The 16614-nt window shown below is 45.3% G+C and overlaps 1 protein-coding gene across 5 annotated transcripts in view; it reads right to left on the reverse strand.

The window, feature by feature from the left end:
• Positions 1-16614, reverse strand: part of MLLT10 (MLLT10 histone lysine methyltransferase DOT1L cofactor) — a 220057-nt gene that overhangs the window by 77383 nt on the left and 126060 nt on the right. For 3 of the 5 annotated variants that reach the window (XM_075271697.1, XM_075271694.1, XM_075271696.1), the window contains 2 exons: positions 11642-11745; positions 10302-10395 (listed from right to left, as the gene is read on the reverse strand). In XM_075271697.1, coding sequence (XP_075127798.1) covers positions 10302-10395; positions 11642-11745 — 198 coding nt within the window. Of the gene's footprint in view, positions 1-5015; positions 5112-10301; positions 10396-11641; positions 11746-16614 lie in introns of all 5 variants that reach the window. The other 2 variants (XM_075271693.1, XM_075271695.1) reach the window with 1 other exon arrangement.

The raw sequence follows: 16614 nt of genomic DNA on the forward strand, positions 1-16614 counted from the left end.
ATTAATGAGAAGGGCTCAGGATTTCGGCACGAGGGGGGGGGGGGGAGAGAGAGAGAGAGAGAGAAAAAAAAAAAAAGACGGAGGTAATAGGTTTTAGATAAATTGGACTTACAGATTATCAGAATCACGCCGTGTGAATCCCTTTAGTGTGTTTACCAACCTATCAGACAGGCGGCGATGGCTTTAACTCCGCAGCGCGCAGACGGACGCGGTCCTCACCTCCCTAATTTGGGTAACGCTTTAATTGTAGGCGAGGAGCGAGGCCGACATCTTCATCAGCCCTTGATAGGAGCTCCTTGGAATAATGAATAGGGGACCTGTGGACGCCCCACGGCCGGACCAGATGTTTCACATAATCAATGGACTGTCTCGGAGTGCGCTTGTACCTCTCTTATCTATGAATGTGGGATTAGCTTATTCCCCGCCAGCACGGAGGGGGGCCAGGTCTGCACAATGACAAAATCATATAGATATACCGAAATACTGTCATAGGCCAATCTGGACAAAGTCATCAACCTGGGGTTTATATCATGTCCTAAGGAGGAGGTTAATCCCTAGAGGAGGACATCCATATATGATCAGGGGGGTGGACACCATCATCTGTTTAAAGGGGTCACAGCATTGTACCTCTGTACATATAGTAACAGCTGAGTCTGGTATTACAGCTCAGTCCTGTTCACTTGAATGGGACAAAGCTGTAGTGAACTGGGGCAACACGGTGGCTCAGTGGTTAGCACTGGAGTCCTGGGTTCAAATCCCACCAAAAACAATATCTGTAAGGAGTTTGTATGTTCTCCCAGTGTTTGCGTGGATTTCCTCCCATTCTACAAAGACATACTGATAGGAAAAAAAACATGTACATTGTGACCCCTATATGGGGCTAACAATCTACATTAAAAACTGTAATACCAGGTGCAACCACTATCAAGGCTGAGGCCCCACATTGCGGAAAAGCAGCAATTTTTTTTTGTTGCAGATTCCTGCGGTTCTTTGAGTCAAAGTCAAGAGTGGATTGAACAGAAGAGAAGGTCTAAATTCTTCCTTTAGATCTCCCATTCCTTCTCAAAAAAAAAAAATGCAGCAAAATCTGAAACAAAATAATTGCTATGCTTCTGCAATGTGGGGCCTCAGCCTAATGCGGTTTTCTTCTTCTCAGGAAATGACAAGTATGGTAGTCGCACGGCAATGCCACATCTGAAAATGAATGGGACTGAAACGCAGCATGGCCAGGTGACCAACGGACATGATGTCACTTCCTGAGAAAAAGAAAGCAGCCATGTTTTTGAAGTCCTGAATTAACCCGAGTCTCAATGCTCTTGCAGTAAAGATGGTGAACCCTTGTTTCCTCTAGACAAAGAAGACGCCCCCTTGCTATAGTGACAGTCCTGGGTATGATCATTAAACCCGGATCATCATCCCCCACCTCCAAGTTGATAAAGCTTAAAGAAATGCTGCCATCTTATAATGGCCATGTACTATCCCCGCACAACACACTACACATCTGTCACAGGCCCTGACAACATGTAGGTGATAAAGCAGACGACACCTTCAGGCATTTGCATATCTTTACACCTCCCTGTACTGAAATCGGCCACTTTTCACTTGTACTATCTCCCCACATGTATTTTGGTAAGTGGCATGGAGTGATATTTCACAGGCCGGGAAACCGTGTAAAGAGAAAATTGGCGCAGAGTCATAAAATAGTAAAGGGGGTGTGCAGGACTAGAAAACATGGCTGCTTATCGGGAAGCGATATCGTGTCCATTGGTCACATAGCTATGCTGTAGCTCAGTCCCTTTCATTTTAATAACGTGTGACCTACGGACATGATATCACTTCCTGAGAAGAAGAAATCAGCCATGTTTTCTAGTCCTGAACAAAACCTCTTTAAAGATAAAGATCCCTTTACATAGTAGATGAGGTTGGATGAAGACATCAGTCCATCAAGTCCAACCTATAACCCTACAGTGTTGATCCAGGGGAAGGAGGCTCATGCCAATTGCCCCATTTCAGGGGAAAAAATTCCCAACTCCAGTGATTAGTTCAGTCCTATAAATCCATTAATACATTTAGGCTCTGTATAGATCATGTTTTGGTTTAACGGATGCAAAAATGGATGGAGACGCATAGCTATTTACATAGACATAAATGTAAAAAAAAAAAAAAATCCTTTGCTGCTGACTGTCCCCGGGCCCTCCTAGTGCGGTTCCGATCCTGCTGCTCGGCAGACTCCTTTTGCAGAAGTCCTCACCAGCTGTGACGTTCCGTGTCCCTTCCATTCAGGCCACTGATTAGCTTTAGTGGTCACATGACCACTGAGGCCAATCTATGGCCTAAGAAAGGTACCCAAAGACGTCACAGGTAGTAATGTCCCGTGTTCCGATCAGCGACCACGTGCGGTGGAAACTTCCACCAGAAGAAAACAACGGAGCTGCAGGAACACACCGGACCCCTGGACGCTGCATTCTATACAACCAACTGATTGGTGGGGGGTCCCAGAATTCAACCCCAAACATAAGTCCCGGACAACCTCTTGCGTTACCATTCTCTTTGCAACCAGGGTACATAGTCTAACACAGTCAGCACTAATTCTACACGTCTCGCTTCCATATATTCCTATATTTCCCAGAAGTATAACAGAGATACGGAGTTCTCAAATAGATGCTTCAGAATTTTTCATTCCATTTCAAATGTAAGTATTTCCTAAACAGACATGTCAGCAAAGCCGACGGGCCCTCTTTAATTCGACTACGGAGGAAGTCGAGTGTGAGGCGCTCCCGGAGGATGATCTACGTTCTTCATGGCGACTCTGACAGATGTACTTTAATTGTGCTAACGCGTTCCAGGAGTGGCAGCCAAGTGTAAAAGGTGAGGCCTCTGATCGGACAACATGGACTTACGACTTCCTCTGCTGAGGTTACATTGTAGGTGGGAGTAGTCGGCCACGCCATAGTCAATATTAATAGGTTTGGCACATAGTCAATGTTCACACTAATCAGCGCTTGCTTCTATTATTGCAGAAAACATCACACTCCATTACAATCACCTCATAATTTTAACATTCTTATAAAAGATTAGCGTCGCCCCCTGTCCTGGCGCACACAGTGCGGGTCTGTGCCACCGGCCCTTTACAGCCGCCATCACTAGATTAGGAACAATCCCTTTAGTCTGCCCTGCGAGGAGTATCCGCTTAACAGCTCGGGGTATAACCACAAGATCCAGCATAAAGGTATATTAACACAGCGGGGGAAGAAGAATTTGGAATAAGTACCATGTTTTATGAAATCTAACACGTAACGCGTAATTACAACGCCGGGACGAGTGCGGCGCTAAATTGGAAAATTGGGAACCAAACACTTTTTTTTTTCCTTTACGGTGTCTGCATATTTTCTGTGAAATGCGTTAGGTGATGGATAAGTCGAAATTAATAACGTAGTCCGAAAGACGCCGCGGTTTAGGGTCTGGTAGGGGCCAATCAGATGTGGCGGTCTGGCGCGCCTATGGAAAATGGGACTAGTAAAATTTCACAGCTAGTTGGATGTAATGGAGTATGGCACATTGACTATATTCGCACCGTATTAGGACTCTTTGTAAAGGTGTCATAGCAGGGGAAGAAAAAGTCTAAAATCCAAATTTTGGTTTCCGCCAAACACTTGCAGACAAGAGGCAGTTCAGAAACGCGTGGGAAAAAGAATGGCGCAATTCAGGAGGTACTAATTGCAGGCAAGGCGAAGACGAAATGGTAGTCATCCATGTATGAGAAGATAACCCGACCACAATAAGGACATCATGGCTGGTTATCAGGAGGAGACTACATGTATGAGAAGATAACCCGGACACAATAAGGACATCATGGCCGGTTATCAGGAGGAGATTACATGTATGAGAAGATAACCTGGACACAATAAGGACATCATGGCTGGTTATCAGGAGGACACTACATGTATGAGAAGATAACCCAACCACAATAAGGACATCATGGCTGGTTATCAGGAGGACACTACATGTATGAGAAGATAACCCGGACACAACAAGGACATTATGGCTGGTTATCAGGAGGACACTACATGTATGAGAAGATAACCCGGACACAACAAGGACATTATGGCTGGTTATCAGGAGGACACTACATGTATGAGAAGATAACCCGGATACAACAAGGACATTATGGCTGGTTATCAGGAGGACACTACATGTATGAGAAGATAACCCGGATACAACAAGGACATTATGGCTGGTTATCAGGAGGACACTACATGTATGAGAAGATAACCCGGCCACAATAAGGACATCATGGCTGGTTATCAGGAGGACACTACATGTATGAGAAGATAACCCGGATACAACAAGGACATTATGGCTGGTTATCAGGAGGACACTACATGTATGAGAAGATAACCCGGACACAATAAGGACATCATGGCTGGTTATCAGGAGGACACTACATGTATGAGAAGATAACCTGACCACAATAAGGACATCATGGATGGTTATCAGGAGGACACTACATGTATGAGAAGATAACCCGGACACAACAAGGACATTATGGCTGGTTATCAGGAGGACACTACATGCATGCACCTTCAAGTACTGCTGGACAAACTATCATAGACATCTTATGAGCCAATATCTTCTTGGTTTGGGTTGGGTAACTTCAAGCTTCTTGTGGAAGAATAGCTGGAGGAGTGAGGCTCGTATAACATTTACAAGGCACCCTGTGGAGACTATTAACATGTCTCATGGTCCCCCCGCCTGCTGCAAAAACAATTATTCCTTCTTTTTTCATATTTGACAACAGCGAGACAGAGGTGGATGTGTAACACAGGATGAGCCAGTGGGTAAGCGAATCTAGAAGCACATGCACGGGGTGGATGAAGGGGGCGCTAGCACATGCTTACATCACCAGGTATGACAAAACAAGACCATGGGCGGAGGCTCAACTAATGGATGGCAAGGGGTGAAATGTCATGATGGAGCGCTTGTTCCATGCATGCAGAAACGCCAAGTCAACTTACTTTTTTCTCCTTCTCATGATGTTTATCCTGAGAGTGAGAGGAAGAATCACTTAAACTTTGATCAAATGATCTACTAAAATCCAGTTTGCCTTTTTTCTATAAAAAACACAGAGTAGAATAGAATAAATAAGTACCTGTCTTGTACCGGTGTTGGTACTATAACTACTAGAGGGGGGAACCCTCGGGAGACGTACAATGCACCATCTAAAGGTATGGTGGTACAGTACAAGGCAAAGGGGATGTACGGCCAATACAAAGTATCCAGAAATAGGCCCTAAGAATAAGGGTTTGGGGTTTTGGCCCAGGTTCCCCTGCCGGTCTCTGATTCCTGTTCCTTCTCAGGCTATGGGAAATGACCGATCAGTCATTAGAAAAAATAAATTTGGAATGGGAGCGGCAAGGGATTGGTGACAAAAGGATCATTTTTAATTTTTAATTCAATTTTTGACACTTTTTTTTATTTATAATAAACACAATTTGGAGCCTTTTCTAAATATTAATTTCTGATGATTAAAAAATGTATTTTAATTTTATTTTTTTGACCAGACAACCCCCTTAGGTCAGGTTCAGATGACCATGCTATGTATTTATTATGTGTGAAGTATTTTATTTAATTATTTTTTTTATTATTATTATTATTATTTTAGATTACCAGATTATTTATACAATGCCAAACACTGTTCATTAATAACGTGATATAATGTGACATGGGACGACAGGGGATAAGCCCCTTAAGCACTCATTACCTAATAAATCGTTGGGGTGCACTCAAGTATTAAAGGAATCCTATCATTAAAATTTTTTTTTTTTCTGACTAACACGTAGGAGTTAGAGATTAGTGAGTAGTATTCGATCGAGTAAGTATTCGATTGAATATTACTAGCTATTCGCAGTAAATATTTGATTCAGAGCCACGAGCCAGCGTTGATTGGCCGAATGCTATACATTGTAGCTGTTCTGCAGCAGGCTCGTCCTTGCTAGTCGAGAGAGCTGGCAGCTTGCTGTTACGAGGGAGCTGACTTTTTCTCATAGGAATGAATTGACCAGCGTCGATTGGCCAGTGTACAGCATTCGGCCAATCAACGCTGGTTCTGCCGGAGGCTTGTCTGTGAGGAGGCGGAGTCTAAGATCAGACCACAGCAGTCTCCATTGTGGTCTGATTTTAGACTCCACCTCCTCACAGACGAGTCTCCTGCAGAACCAGCGTTGATTGGCCGAATGCTGTACACTGGCCAATCAACGCTGATCAATTCATTCCTATGATAAAAAGTAAGCTCCCTCGTAACAGCAAGCTGCCAGCTCTCCTGACTAGCAAGGACGAGCCTGGGGCAAATCAATGCTGGTTCTGCAGCAGGCTCATCCTTGTTAGTCAGGAGAGCTGGCAGCTTGCTGTTACGAGGGAGCTTAATTTTATCAGCGCAACTGCAAGCGCTGTGCAGTTAAAGCGCACGGACCCCATAGACTATAATGGGGTCCGTGCGCATTAACTGCACAGCGCTCATCCTAAACACTCTCCTTCTGTTACTCGTGGACTTGGTGACTCTCCTTTAGTTGAATAGTGGTTTCGCTGTTTGCTCATCTCTAGTAGGAATAGCCTTAAGAAAGACTATTCTTCTACCTTTCGATGTCTTCTCCACGCCGCCGTTCGGTAGAAATCCTGGTTTTCTTTGATATGCAAAGGAGTTCTCTCGCAGCACTAGGGGCGTCCCCAATGCTGCGAGAGAACTCTCCAGCTCCGCCTCCATCTTCTTCTGGAACGCCCTCTGCACAAGAGTCTCTGGACAGAGCCGACAGCACGTGCGCGTGGCCATTTTTTTGTGACCACTTACGCAATCATAGCTGCGCGCATGTGTAGTCGGCTCTACCCGAGGCCTGATGGCAGAGTTGACTGCGCATGCGTAGAAGTTTGACCCCAGCGCCAGAAGAAGACGCGTGAATAGGGCATTCCAGAAGAAGATGGAAGCGGTGCTGGAGAGTTTTCTCGCAGCATTGGAGATGCCCCCAGTGCTGTTAGAGTGCTGGGGACTTCCCCGCAGTGCTGTGAGAGAACTCATTTGGATACCGAAGAAAACCCAGATTTCTACCGATTGGCGGCGCAGAGAAGACATCTAAAGGTAGGAGAAGAATAGCCTTTCTTAAGGCTATTCCTACATGTTAGAAAAAAAACTAAAAACATTTTGATGATAGGATACCTTTAAAGAAAAATGGCCTAACTTTTAGAAAAGTACATTAGAAAGTAGATTTTTCACCAGGTCTTGGTAATAAACAGACATTGAATATGAGGCTTAAGAGGTGGATTTGACCCCCAGGGTTTCCTATTCACATGCACACAAACATATACCTAGAAATCCATCAGACATAACAGAACTGGACAACATATAGGATTAAGATTTAGTCATGCACAGGCTAGATAGTTCTTTAAGAAGTCATGTGACCTTTCAAAGCGCTATGATCAATGACCTCCCATTAGATGCAGATGGGTATAATGGATCGATGAGAGTCTTTTCTCCTGAATAAAGCAGAACGGTTATGCAGAAAGTTGCCAGAGCTCCATAAAGATGGCTTACTCCAAGGTCCCCAAAAAACGTGCGCAAAACCCCCTGTACTGATAGCCAGCCACATATACCCCATTACCATCCCGCAATTAAAGGGGTTAGCCATGACTTTTTAGACCATAGAATAGGTCTATGGGAATCTGACACCTGGCACCTTCATTGATCGACTATTTGAAGCGAGCTGCTTCCAATTCGCAAGCCGTCATATCATATTCATTGGTCACATGGCTCAGTCCCATTCAAGTGAAGCCACCATACATCGCTGTGCTTGGTTTTCTGTGACCTGACACCCATGACCCCTGCCGATCACAACGGATGACCTATCCTAAGAATAGGTCATCAATTATGAAGTCTAGAAAACCCCTTTAAGAAATCTGAAATCCACTGTAATCAATGGTATGGATGGGAGGACTGTCCCTGGCACTGGGAACAACGACCTTTTATGCTCGGCCTATCCATTCCTTCTGCACGCAAATCTGCTATTACCCATACGAAAGAAATTAATAAGCCGGGAAATGTATTCAGTGACTGCACATTCAGCACACAGGAGTCAGAGGATCGCACAGGGGCTGGCCGGGCAGAATGGGGGCCGCGGCTCAAATGGGTAATCAATCCTAATCCTTACCATCCCCAAGTTACACAGACATCTGATCGCATAGGCCGAAAAATACATTAGAAAGGCTCTCGATTTACTTTCGCAATTTTAGGAGGTACAAAGAAGAAAAAAAAAGGCCCTTGGCGAGGAAAATGAATTGTGAACAATGCAGGAATTCAGTCCATCGAGGAGTAAAGCAGTTTATTCCAGCAAACTTTGCTTCATGATATGCGTAAAGAGCCCTTTGTCTAAATACGTTCCATACTCGCCAACTATGCCGAGATTACACTGTAAATAATAGCCCTGTAAATGGATTATACATTCCCGCATTAACATGGCTATTAATGGGACACATTCCATAGGAATAGGCTGCTGTGCAAAATATGATGTGCCCTGGAATCAGGCAGTGCGCCTTGTTCTGTGTCACATGTCATCTGTACATAGTCATGGTATAGCACCGCCTGACACGATAGAGTAGTCATCACATGGCCTATATATACAGTATATTAGGTTGGGATCAAACCTGCACCCGGTCTCCACTTTGCAGGTTTCCGTCTTCTGCCCGAGAAACTGGAAAGGAGATGGAAACCTGGCGGTCAGTTTTCGAACCCATACATTTGAATAGATTTGCAAAGTGACCGCTCGTGAGCATCTTGTACCTCTCAGTACAGGGTTCAAGTGCCGGACCCCCACCAATCAGATCCTGAAGATCTACCCTGTGGATAGGTCATCAGTATGAAAGACTCCTTTAACCCAATGTAAAAATATAATAAAACACTTTCATACAAATTACCAGACCAGGTGACCAATATGTTGTGGCCAAACTTTAAAGGGGTTGGCGATGTTCAGGATTTGGAGCAACCCATGAGGTGATGGGGGTAGGCTGGATGTTTGGGGATGGGGGAGAGTATGCTCCCCCCTCCTTTTATATCCAAGGTACAGAAACAGCCACCAAAATTCTCATATACCTCCACTGGATGGATACGCCCCCCCCCCTACAGGTGCGGCACTCGTGGCTCAGATGAAGGATGTCCGTAACCTGAAATTTTTGACAGCCACCCTATACAACACCGTGTAGGCATTACAAGTAGTCTGGTTCCATTCCCCTTTCCCTCCCGTCCCCCACCCAGTTTTTTGGGGTTTTTTTGTTATTTGTGATTACTCTCATACTGATATATCTGTTTTGTGGTGTTGTTTGCCACACTATTTTATGGTTTTATATGCCGTTTCCTTGTTGTTCATCCTTTACTATTGAAATGAATAAAAATTACAGTAAAAAATAAATAAATCAGATAATCCCCATTTATATAGAATATCGCTCTTCATACAGACATGTCCCATGTGAATTCGAGCCACACTTCCGATCTGCATACAGGTATCAGGGGCTCCTTTTACAAGCCAGTGCCAAATAGAAATAGAATCATCCTAAATTTCCTAAATCCTAGTGGCTGGGCACACCTATTGTCTGGTCACTAGAACATGGGGCTTTTGGCCCTTGAGGCTACTCTGCCATTTAACCCATAGATCCAATATGTCTACTTCTATAAGAGACGTCATGGACTCCTCAATGTTTTCGGTGGACCCTTCAGCCGTAAGTAGTCACGTTGGTCAACTCAACAGGAAATCTGGTTTCCTACCTAAATCTATGGGGGACCTGGATGTCGAATCGATCACATATTGATGACCCATCCTAAGAAGAGGTCACTAATATGGAAGTCCCTTTGACCATTTCCCTGCTGACAATACCCTATAACACAATATCCTTAGATTGCATAGCATTTCCATGGTGAGAGGTTCCCTTTAAGGGATTCCTGTATATGCAATTCTCTAATATTAGTCTCCCAGATAGCGAGGCGGCAATCAGGCTTCCACTATTTCCAAGGCAACGTTAAAAAAAAAAACATAAACAAGGGGACAAAAATAAGCGGCAGCTCCCAGCAGGCAATAGACGGTGCAAAAGGAGGGCTATCAGGTTCTGCACTGAAATGCAGAGGGCCGTCCACCCTATAAGGCACCTTCACCACCCTTGATCCTATAAGTAATTGCCGCCTCTGCCATCCTGCCGGTGAGCACATGTAGCCTGCAGTCCTGTGTATACACGTGTGTATAGAAGCCCTGTCCCCAATAGCACCTTACCAATTTACTATAGTGGTATTTGCAGTAACCACAGTACTGCACATTGTCTGCGCCGTTCCCTTCTTCTTCACAAAGGAGTCCTGCAAACTGTGCACTGAAATAACAAAAATAATCCATCAGATTATGGCACAAAACGGGCAATCTAGACAGTAAAATGAAGTAGACAACAAAAATAAAGATATTACATACATTTCCTAACATTTAGAGGTCAGAATAGCGACACAAGGAACAGACCCTTAAAGGGGTTTTCCACTTTTTTTTTTTTTTTTTTTTGATAGGTCATCAATATATCTCATCGGTGGAGGGGCCAACCATTCTTTCAAGGGGAGCCGAGCTGCAGTAATGTTGCGTACCAGCTCTAACAGATGATCGATGTGAACATGTTGGTCCCTTCCCCACCGCATATTGATGGTTCATCCTCAGGAGATAAAACTGGCCCAACAAACCCCTTTAAGGGCTAGTTCACACGGGGATTCTGCGTGTGCACCTTCCGTCGTGGCTACAGTGCACTGCATCCCGTCGCGATTTTCAGCTCCGGATTAGGCCCAAATAAATGGGTGCTGTTGCGAAGCGGACGCCGCGACTGAACCAGCCGCAGAATCCGCCTGAAGAAAGGGCAGCTCGCTTTTTTCGCGAGTGGGAACAAACCGCTCACGGAAAAAGGAAATGACAGGCACCCATTGATGTCAATGGGAGGCGGCAGGATTTTGATGCGGATTCCACGTCAAAATCCTGATCATTTTGCCCCATGTGAACTAGCCCTAAGGGTCTGTTCCTACTGCCACTTGGAACCCGTATCTATTCTGGAGCCAGCTTTATTCTGGCTGTCAATATAACAAAAACCTGTCTTTTGTTATATTGACAAGATCCATCAGTCGTCAATTGGATCCATCATAGGGTGGATAAATAACAGCCATGGCTTCCATGATGTCTAGAAGCATCAATACCAGTGATAATATAGAGATGTGCATAAGGCCTTATGGTCAAGGTTTATTACATATTGAGCTACAGAGGAGCGGTCACCTTACTGGACAGGTCTGTTTTAGTACCAGGGCTGTGGAGTGTTAGAAAACTTGACATCTGTTCTACCTTTGGCCATCTTGATCAGTTTTTAATGGACGTAAAGTGGATTCACGTCTGAGTTACGGATCAGGGCGTCAGGGCAAAAAAAAAAAAAAAAAAAAGACTGATAAAACTCCAAAAGGGGGTTATAAGTTCTCCAGAGCCCAAGCCAGTGGTTGTCCAAGCTCATAGACTTCTCCAACCTGATCATTGGTACCCATTACATATCGGGATCATTTCCACTTGCTATGTAGTTTTCCCGACATCACAAAACTTACCAAGTTACGTGAAAGGCTTGTCGACATCCATGTTTATTGCAAGTCATACAAGCCCCGGTAGCAGCTTTGCTCTCTCGCCCTTGTTCATCACAAATATAACAAGTCTACAAATAAGCAGAAAAAAAGTCCTTGTTAGTATAGAAGTCACCGCGGCCTATGGAGAAATCTTACGCTCATTATGGGATTACTTTGACATTGCAAACAGATCTTAAGCTCTCCAAGTTTATTGGCCAAACTTGCCAAATTCTACAAGTTTTTCTGGAAGGACCAAATGGGACAATCCTAAAAGACACAGGCACCATCAAAAGGAACGGCCCTCTAAAAGGCACCGACATCAGCCCTGCAAAAAAAAAACAAGGCCCATCCCTATAAAAAGGGGTACAATGGTAGCGGATACATGTTTAAACTTAGAGGGAACCTGTCAGGGAGATTTGTTACACTAGATCAGGGATACGGACCTTGGCTCTCCAGCTGCTGTGAAACTACAACTCCCAGCATGCATACTGGCTCTGCTGTTCTTGGAACTCCCATGGAAGTGAATGGAGCATGCTGAGAGTTGTAGTTTCACAGCAGCTGGAGAGCCGAAGGTTTCCTCCCCCTGCACGAGACCATGCACAGGTCCTTATGGACCATGGATTTAGTGTCCCAAATCACCCGGTTATAAATCCATTCGTGCCCCCATTCAAAAATATTAATAAACTTTATTCCCCCTGCTGCTGTAATCCTCACACCGATGCAGTTCTTCACTAAAGCCAGATGGGTGCACCTCAGCTTCAGAGTACATGCCCCGTACCTCCGATCCGGTGTACATCCTCAGCTTCACTGAAGATCTGCGCAGGTGCCGGGAGCACCAGAGAGGAGTCCAATGAGACTCATCTCTAGGTAAGTATTAAGGTTTTAGGATTTTTTTTTAATATGGGGATGGATGGATTTATAAAGAGGGCAATTTAGGACATTAAACCCCCGTTCTACAAGGACCTGTGCTTGGTTTAGTCCCTGACAGGTTCCCTTTAAAGGGTGCATTCACACTACTGATACGCTGACTGATTCTGAACGTTAAAACACGGTCAGAATCAGCGCGTATAAAGCAGATCCCATTCATTTCAATAGGAGCTGGCATACGTGTGCTCCCCATTGAAATGAATGGGCTGCTTTTTTCTCTATGAGCGCTCCCATTGAAGTGAATGGGAAGCGCTCGCGTGTACGGCCCGGAATGAGCCGAGCGCCGGCCCCCTTCACACGGCGAGCCGTACACGCGAGCGCTTCCCATTCACTTCAATGGGAACGCTCGCAGAGAAAAAAGCAGCCCATTAATTTCAATGGGGAGCACTCATATGCTGGCTCCCATTGAAATAAATGGGATGTGCTTTATATACGCTGATTCTGAACGTGTTTTAACATTCAGAACCAGTCACCATATCCGTAGTGTGAATGCACCCAAAGTCAGGTTTTCCTTATTACCATGTATATGTGGAATCAGTATAGCAAAATAATATACACTATATCATTTCCATCCCTTTATCATGTCAATCTGCAGTTATATGGGAACCCAACATTGTTATTACAGGAAGTAAGTGCCCGCCAACTTTATATGGCCAACCATGACGCAGGACCAGAACATAACTGAAAGGGTACAGCCTCAAAATCCTGACCAAATCAAAGGGAGCCGGTCAGTTCTTTATTCCGGGACCTGGAAAAAAGAAGTGAGGTGCTCATTCTTCAGGCAGATTCGCGTCGCCACATCCGCCTGAAGACACTCCCTCCTGACTAGGCCCATTCATTTGCACTGCACCGGTATCCAGTTGCATCTACCCATATTTTGGACCGGAACCTGAGGCGGCCTCTGCCGTGTGAACTTACCCAAAGGATGGACACCATGGGGCTCAATCCCCCTCTATCCCAGCCCATCATACAAAAACAAATACATACCTATACAAAATCCGACAGGAGCCCGTAACTAACAGAATAAGGGGGACAAAGGGGCCGTCTATGTAGAGTCTATGTATGACTAGTGCACATAAGGGTTAAGGAGCCCCTGTGACTTAGAATTCAGTGCACATGATGGAGGATGTTGGGGGAAGGTAAGAGGTGAGTAGTGTCACGTGTAGCCTCTAAGTGATAACAAGCTGGAGGGGGATGGGTATTAAAAGCAATCAGAGAAGCAGCTGGAAGTACTAAGCCCGGACTTACAGCCAGAGCATGGAAAATGAGACCCTGAAAAGAGCAAAGCACGCGTCATGTGCTCGACAAGACGGCGTACTGTAACCTATACAGTATGAGGACCGATGTGTAACCACCTCTGCAATGCTTTCTATAAGCGCGGCCATAATGGAAACGGTTTCCTGCGGTTTCCGCCGCCCAATCTGCTTACAGGGGATTGCGACAATTAGAAACTAGATTTCCAGTTATCGGCGATGGGGGGAAACAATGAAATATTGTGGAGGCTCCTTGGTCATGTGGAGACAAAACTGCTTACAATAAATAAATCCGCAGAGCCAGTCAAGTGAGTCGGCTATAGGGCAGCGCGCATTCACGCCACTCATTTGGTGGTTTAGTTGTTAGGCTGGTTGTGAGCCATGCAAAGAGGGCAAAGAGTGGCTGCATTCCCACGGGAAGAGGACACCTCCGGCCTCCTTGTACCAAACAGGTCTCACTGTCCAGAAAGGCTTTAACCCCTGGCACGCCGGCGGAGGCAGCGATGCTTGGCAGCATGGCTTTCCGCAGGTCTGTGCCTTCATTGTAGCCCTGCTTTAACATGGCATCTCTCCCCTTCGGAGGCCTCTACGGTTTAGTCTTTTATGAGACAGAAATCACTTGTATGCCCTAAATCTGCGCTGGAGACTTTCCCACGTTTGTTTGTAAATGACAATCTAGGCAGAACTTGGCCTGACCTGAAAAAAAAAAAAAAGGAAGGAGGAGGAGGAGGGGAGGGGGGCGAAATATTCCTCTTTAGTGCCCTCCTAGAATTAAATGGCTTCACCTTGCACCGCCTGCCAAAATATTACTCTCACAAGGTGTGTTAAGCGTATGAAACAGCTGCCGTGCAAAGCGGGAGAAATTGAGAAATTTTTACCCCCCCTGGAATTCTTAAGAGCGCTGCTCATTACTAAAGCGGTACATGCAAATAGATTTACACCAAACTACCTGCAAACCATCCAGAGAGACCGCGAGGAACGGATAGAAGAAAGATACACACAGAAACCGGAACGAAGCGCACACAGTCTGCAGAAAAGGCGACAACTTTTTGACATCCAAAAATGTTGAGTTCTCCATTTCCTTCCACCCAAAGGAAAACTTATTTGTATGAAGAGGACAGAGATAAAGGATGGACAGGTAGAGGTCAGGATTCTTCATGCAAAAACAAATAACTTTTTAACAATGGAAAAAACTATAGACAAACCGAAACTTTACATTTACAAAGGTCATGTACATGTAATGCACGAGGACTGACAGGGGAAGAGTTGGCATTTGTGGTGGCTTAAGCAAACGTTAGCTCTAGGGGATCCCCTCAATAAACAGGTTTAGACCAGGGGTGGGCAATTAATTTTCCCATGGGGCCACATTAGAAATTGTAACGGTTCTAGAGGGCCATGTGCGTCACTGCAAATTTAGCTCCACCCACTTCTCCAGCGACTCCGCCCATTCTCAATCATTTTTCGATGTGCCCCACAAAGTAAAATCCTCTTACAGTCACCCTAACATTATACCCCCCCACACACACACACACCCCCCACACACACATTATAACGTTTTCCTCCAAATGTCCCACAGTATTAAGTCCCTCTCCTGGTGCCCCAGTATAAACTAGCAGAAACTAGAGGGGGCATTAAAATGGTGGCAACTAGAGGCAGACATGTCCCTCCAGCTACCCCCCATGGTTTAATATCCTCCTCCAGCTGCCCCAGTTTAATGTCGCCCTCCATCTGCCCCCTAGTTACATGTGCATTCAGTTTAACTGCCCCCCTACATCTGCCCCTAGTTCCCCCCTCTTGCTCACACATGCTGTCTCTTCTCTCTTTATCATCCAGCAGCCGGCAGCTTGCAGCAAGCACACAATTCCATGGGGCTCCACCCACTAACGATTCATAGCCTATCCTGGTGATAGGCTGTGATGACATCATCATAGGTCCTTGAAAAACCTTCCACTAGCTATGCGGGCCGGATAGAAGCAGTCAGAGGGCCGGATGTGGCCCGCGGGCCGCACATTGCCCAGGTCTGGTTTAGGCCATGCACCCCTGTTTACATGCAACAAATCCAGTATACAGGAACCCTCCCCTATTTAAGGGTCAAAAACATCTGGAGTGAATAATGAAGCATGGACCCATCTGGTAAAATGCCAGGTTACCTAAGCTGATACAGTATAATGCCTCCTTTGTGGTCCCCAAACAGTATAATGCCCCCTCAGTGTCCCTCACACAATATAGCGCCCCCACACAATGTAGTGTAACTGGATTATACTCTATAACACTCCCATTATTGCTACCACAGAGCGAGTATAGTGTTCTCGGAGTAACCCCACACAGTGCAATGCCCTTTTACTGGCCTCCACGAGTATAATACCCGCTTTATGCCCTTTACTGACCCCCAACACAGTAAAACTGGACTGGCCCCACACAGTAATGCACATTTACTAGCTCCTACACAAGATAATGCCCCTTTAGTTGACTGTGATCCCACACAGTACAATGCCCCCCTTAGTGCCCTCACAGATTGGCACTGTATTGGATTATTACAAATGGTACCAGTCTACAGAGGGATATACTCCCCGATTCCCAACGCTTGATCCTTCTCAGGCACTGTCCTGATACAGAGAACATTCATTACAATCAGACGCCATCCATATAGAATATACAGCGCTTAGGGATAGATCAGATCCCGGTCCGTGATCGAGCAAATTCCACAATCGCGATTGGCTGGAAAATGATTGAAAAACGATACGGAAATCTCAAGATCAGCTCAATCCTAACAGTGTT

The sequence above is a fragment of the Leptodactylus fuscus genome, chromosome 4 (assembly GCF_031893055.1).
Source record: "Leptodactylus fuscus isolate aLepFus1 chromosome 4, aLepFus1.hap2, whole genome shotgun sequence".
Lineage (NCBI taxonomy): Eukaryota > Metazoa > Chordata > Amphibia > Anura > Leptodactylidae > Leptodactylus > Leptodactylus fuscus.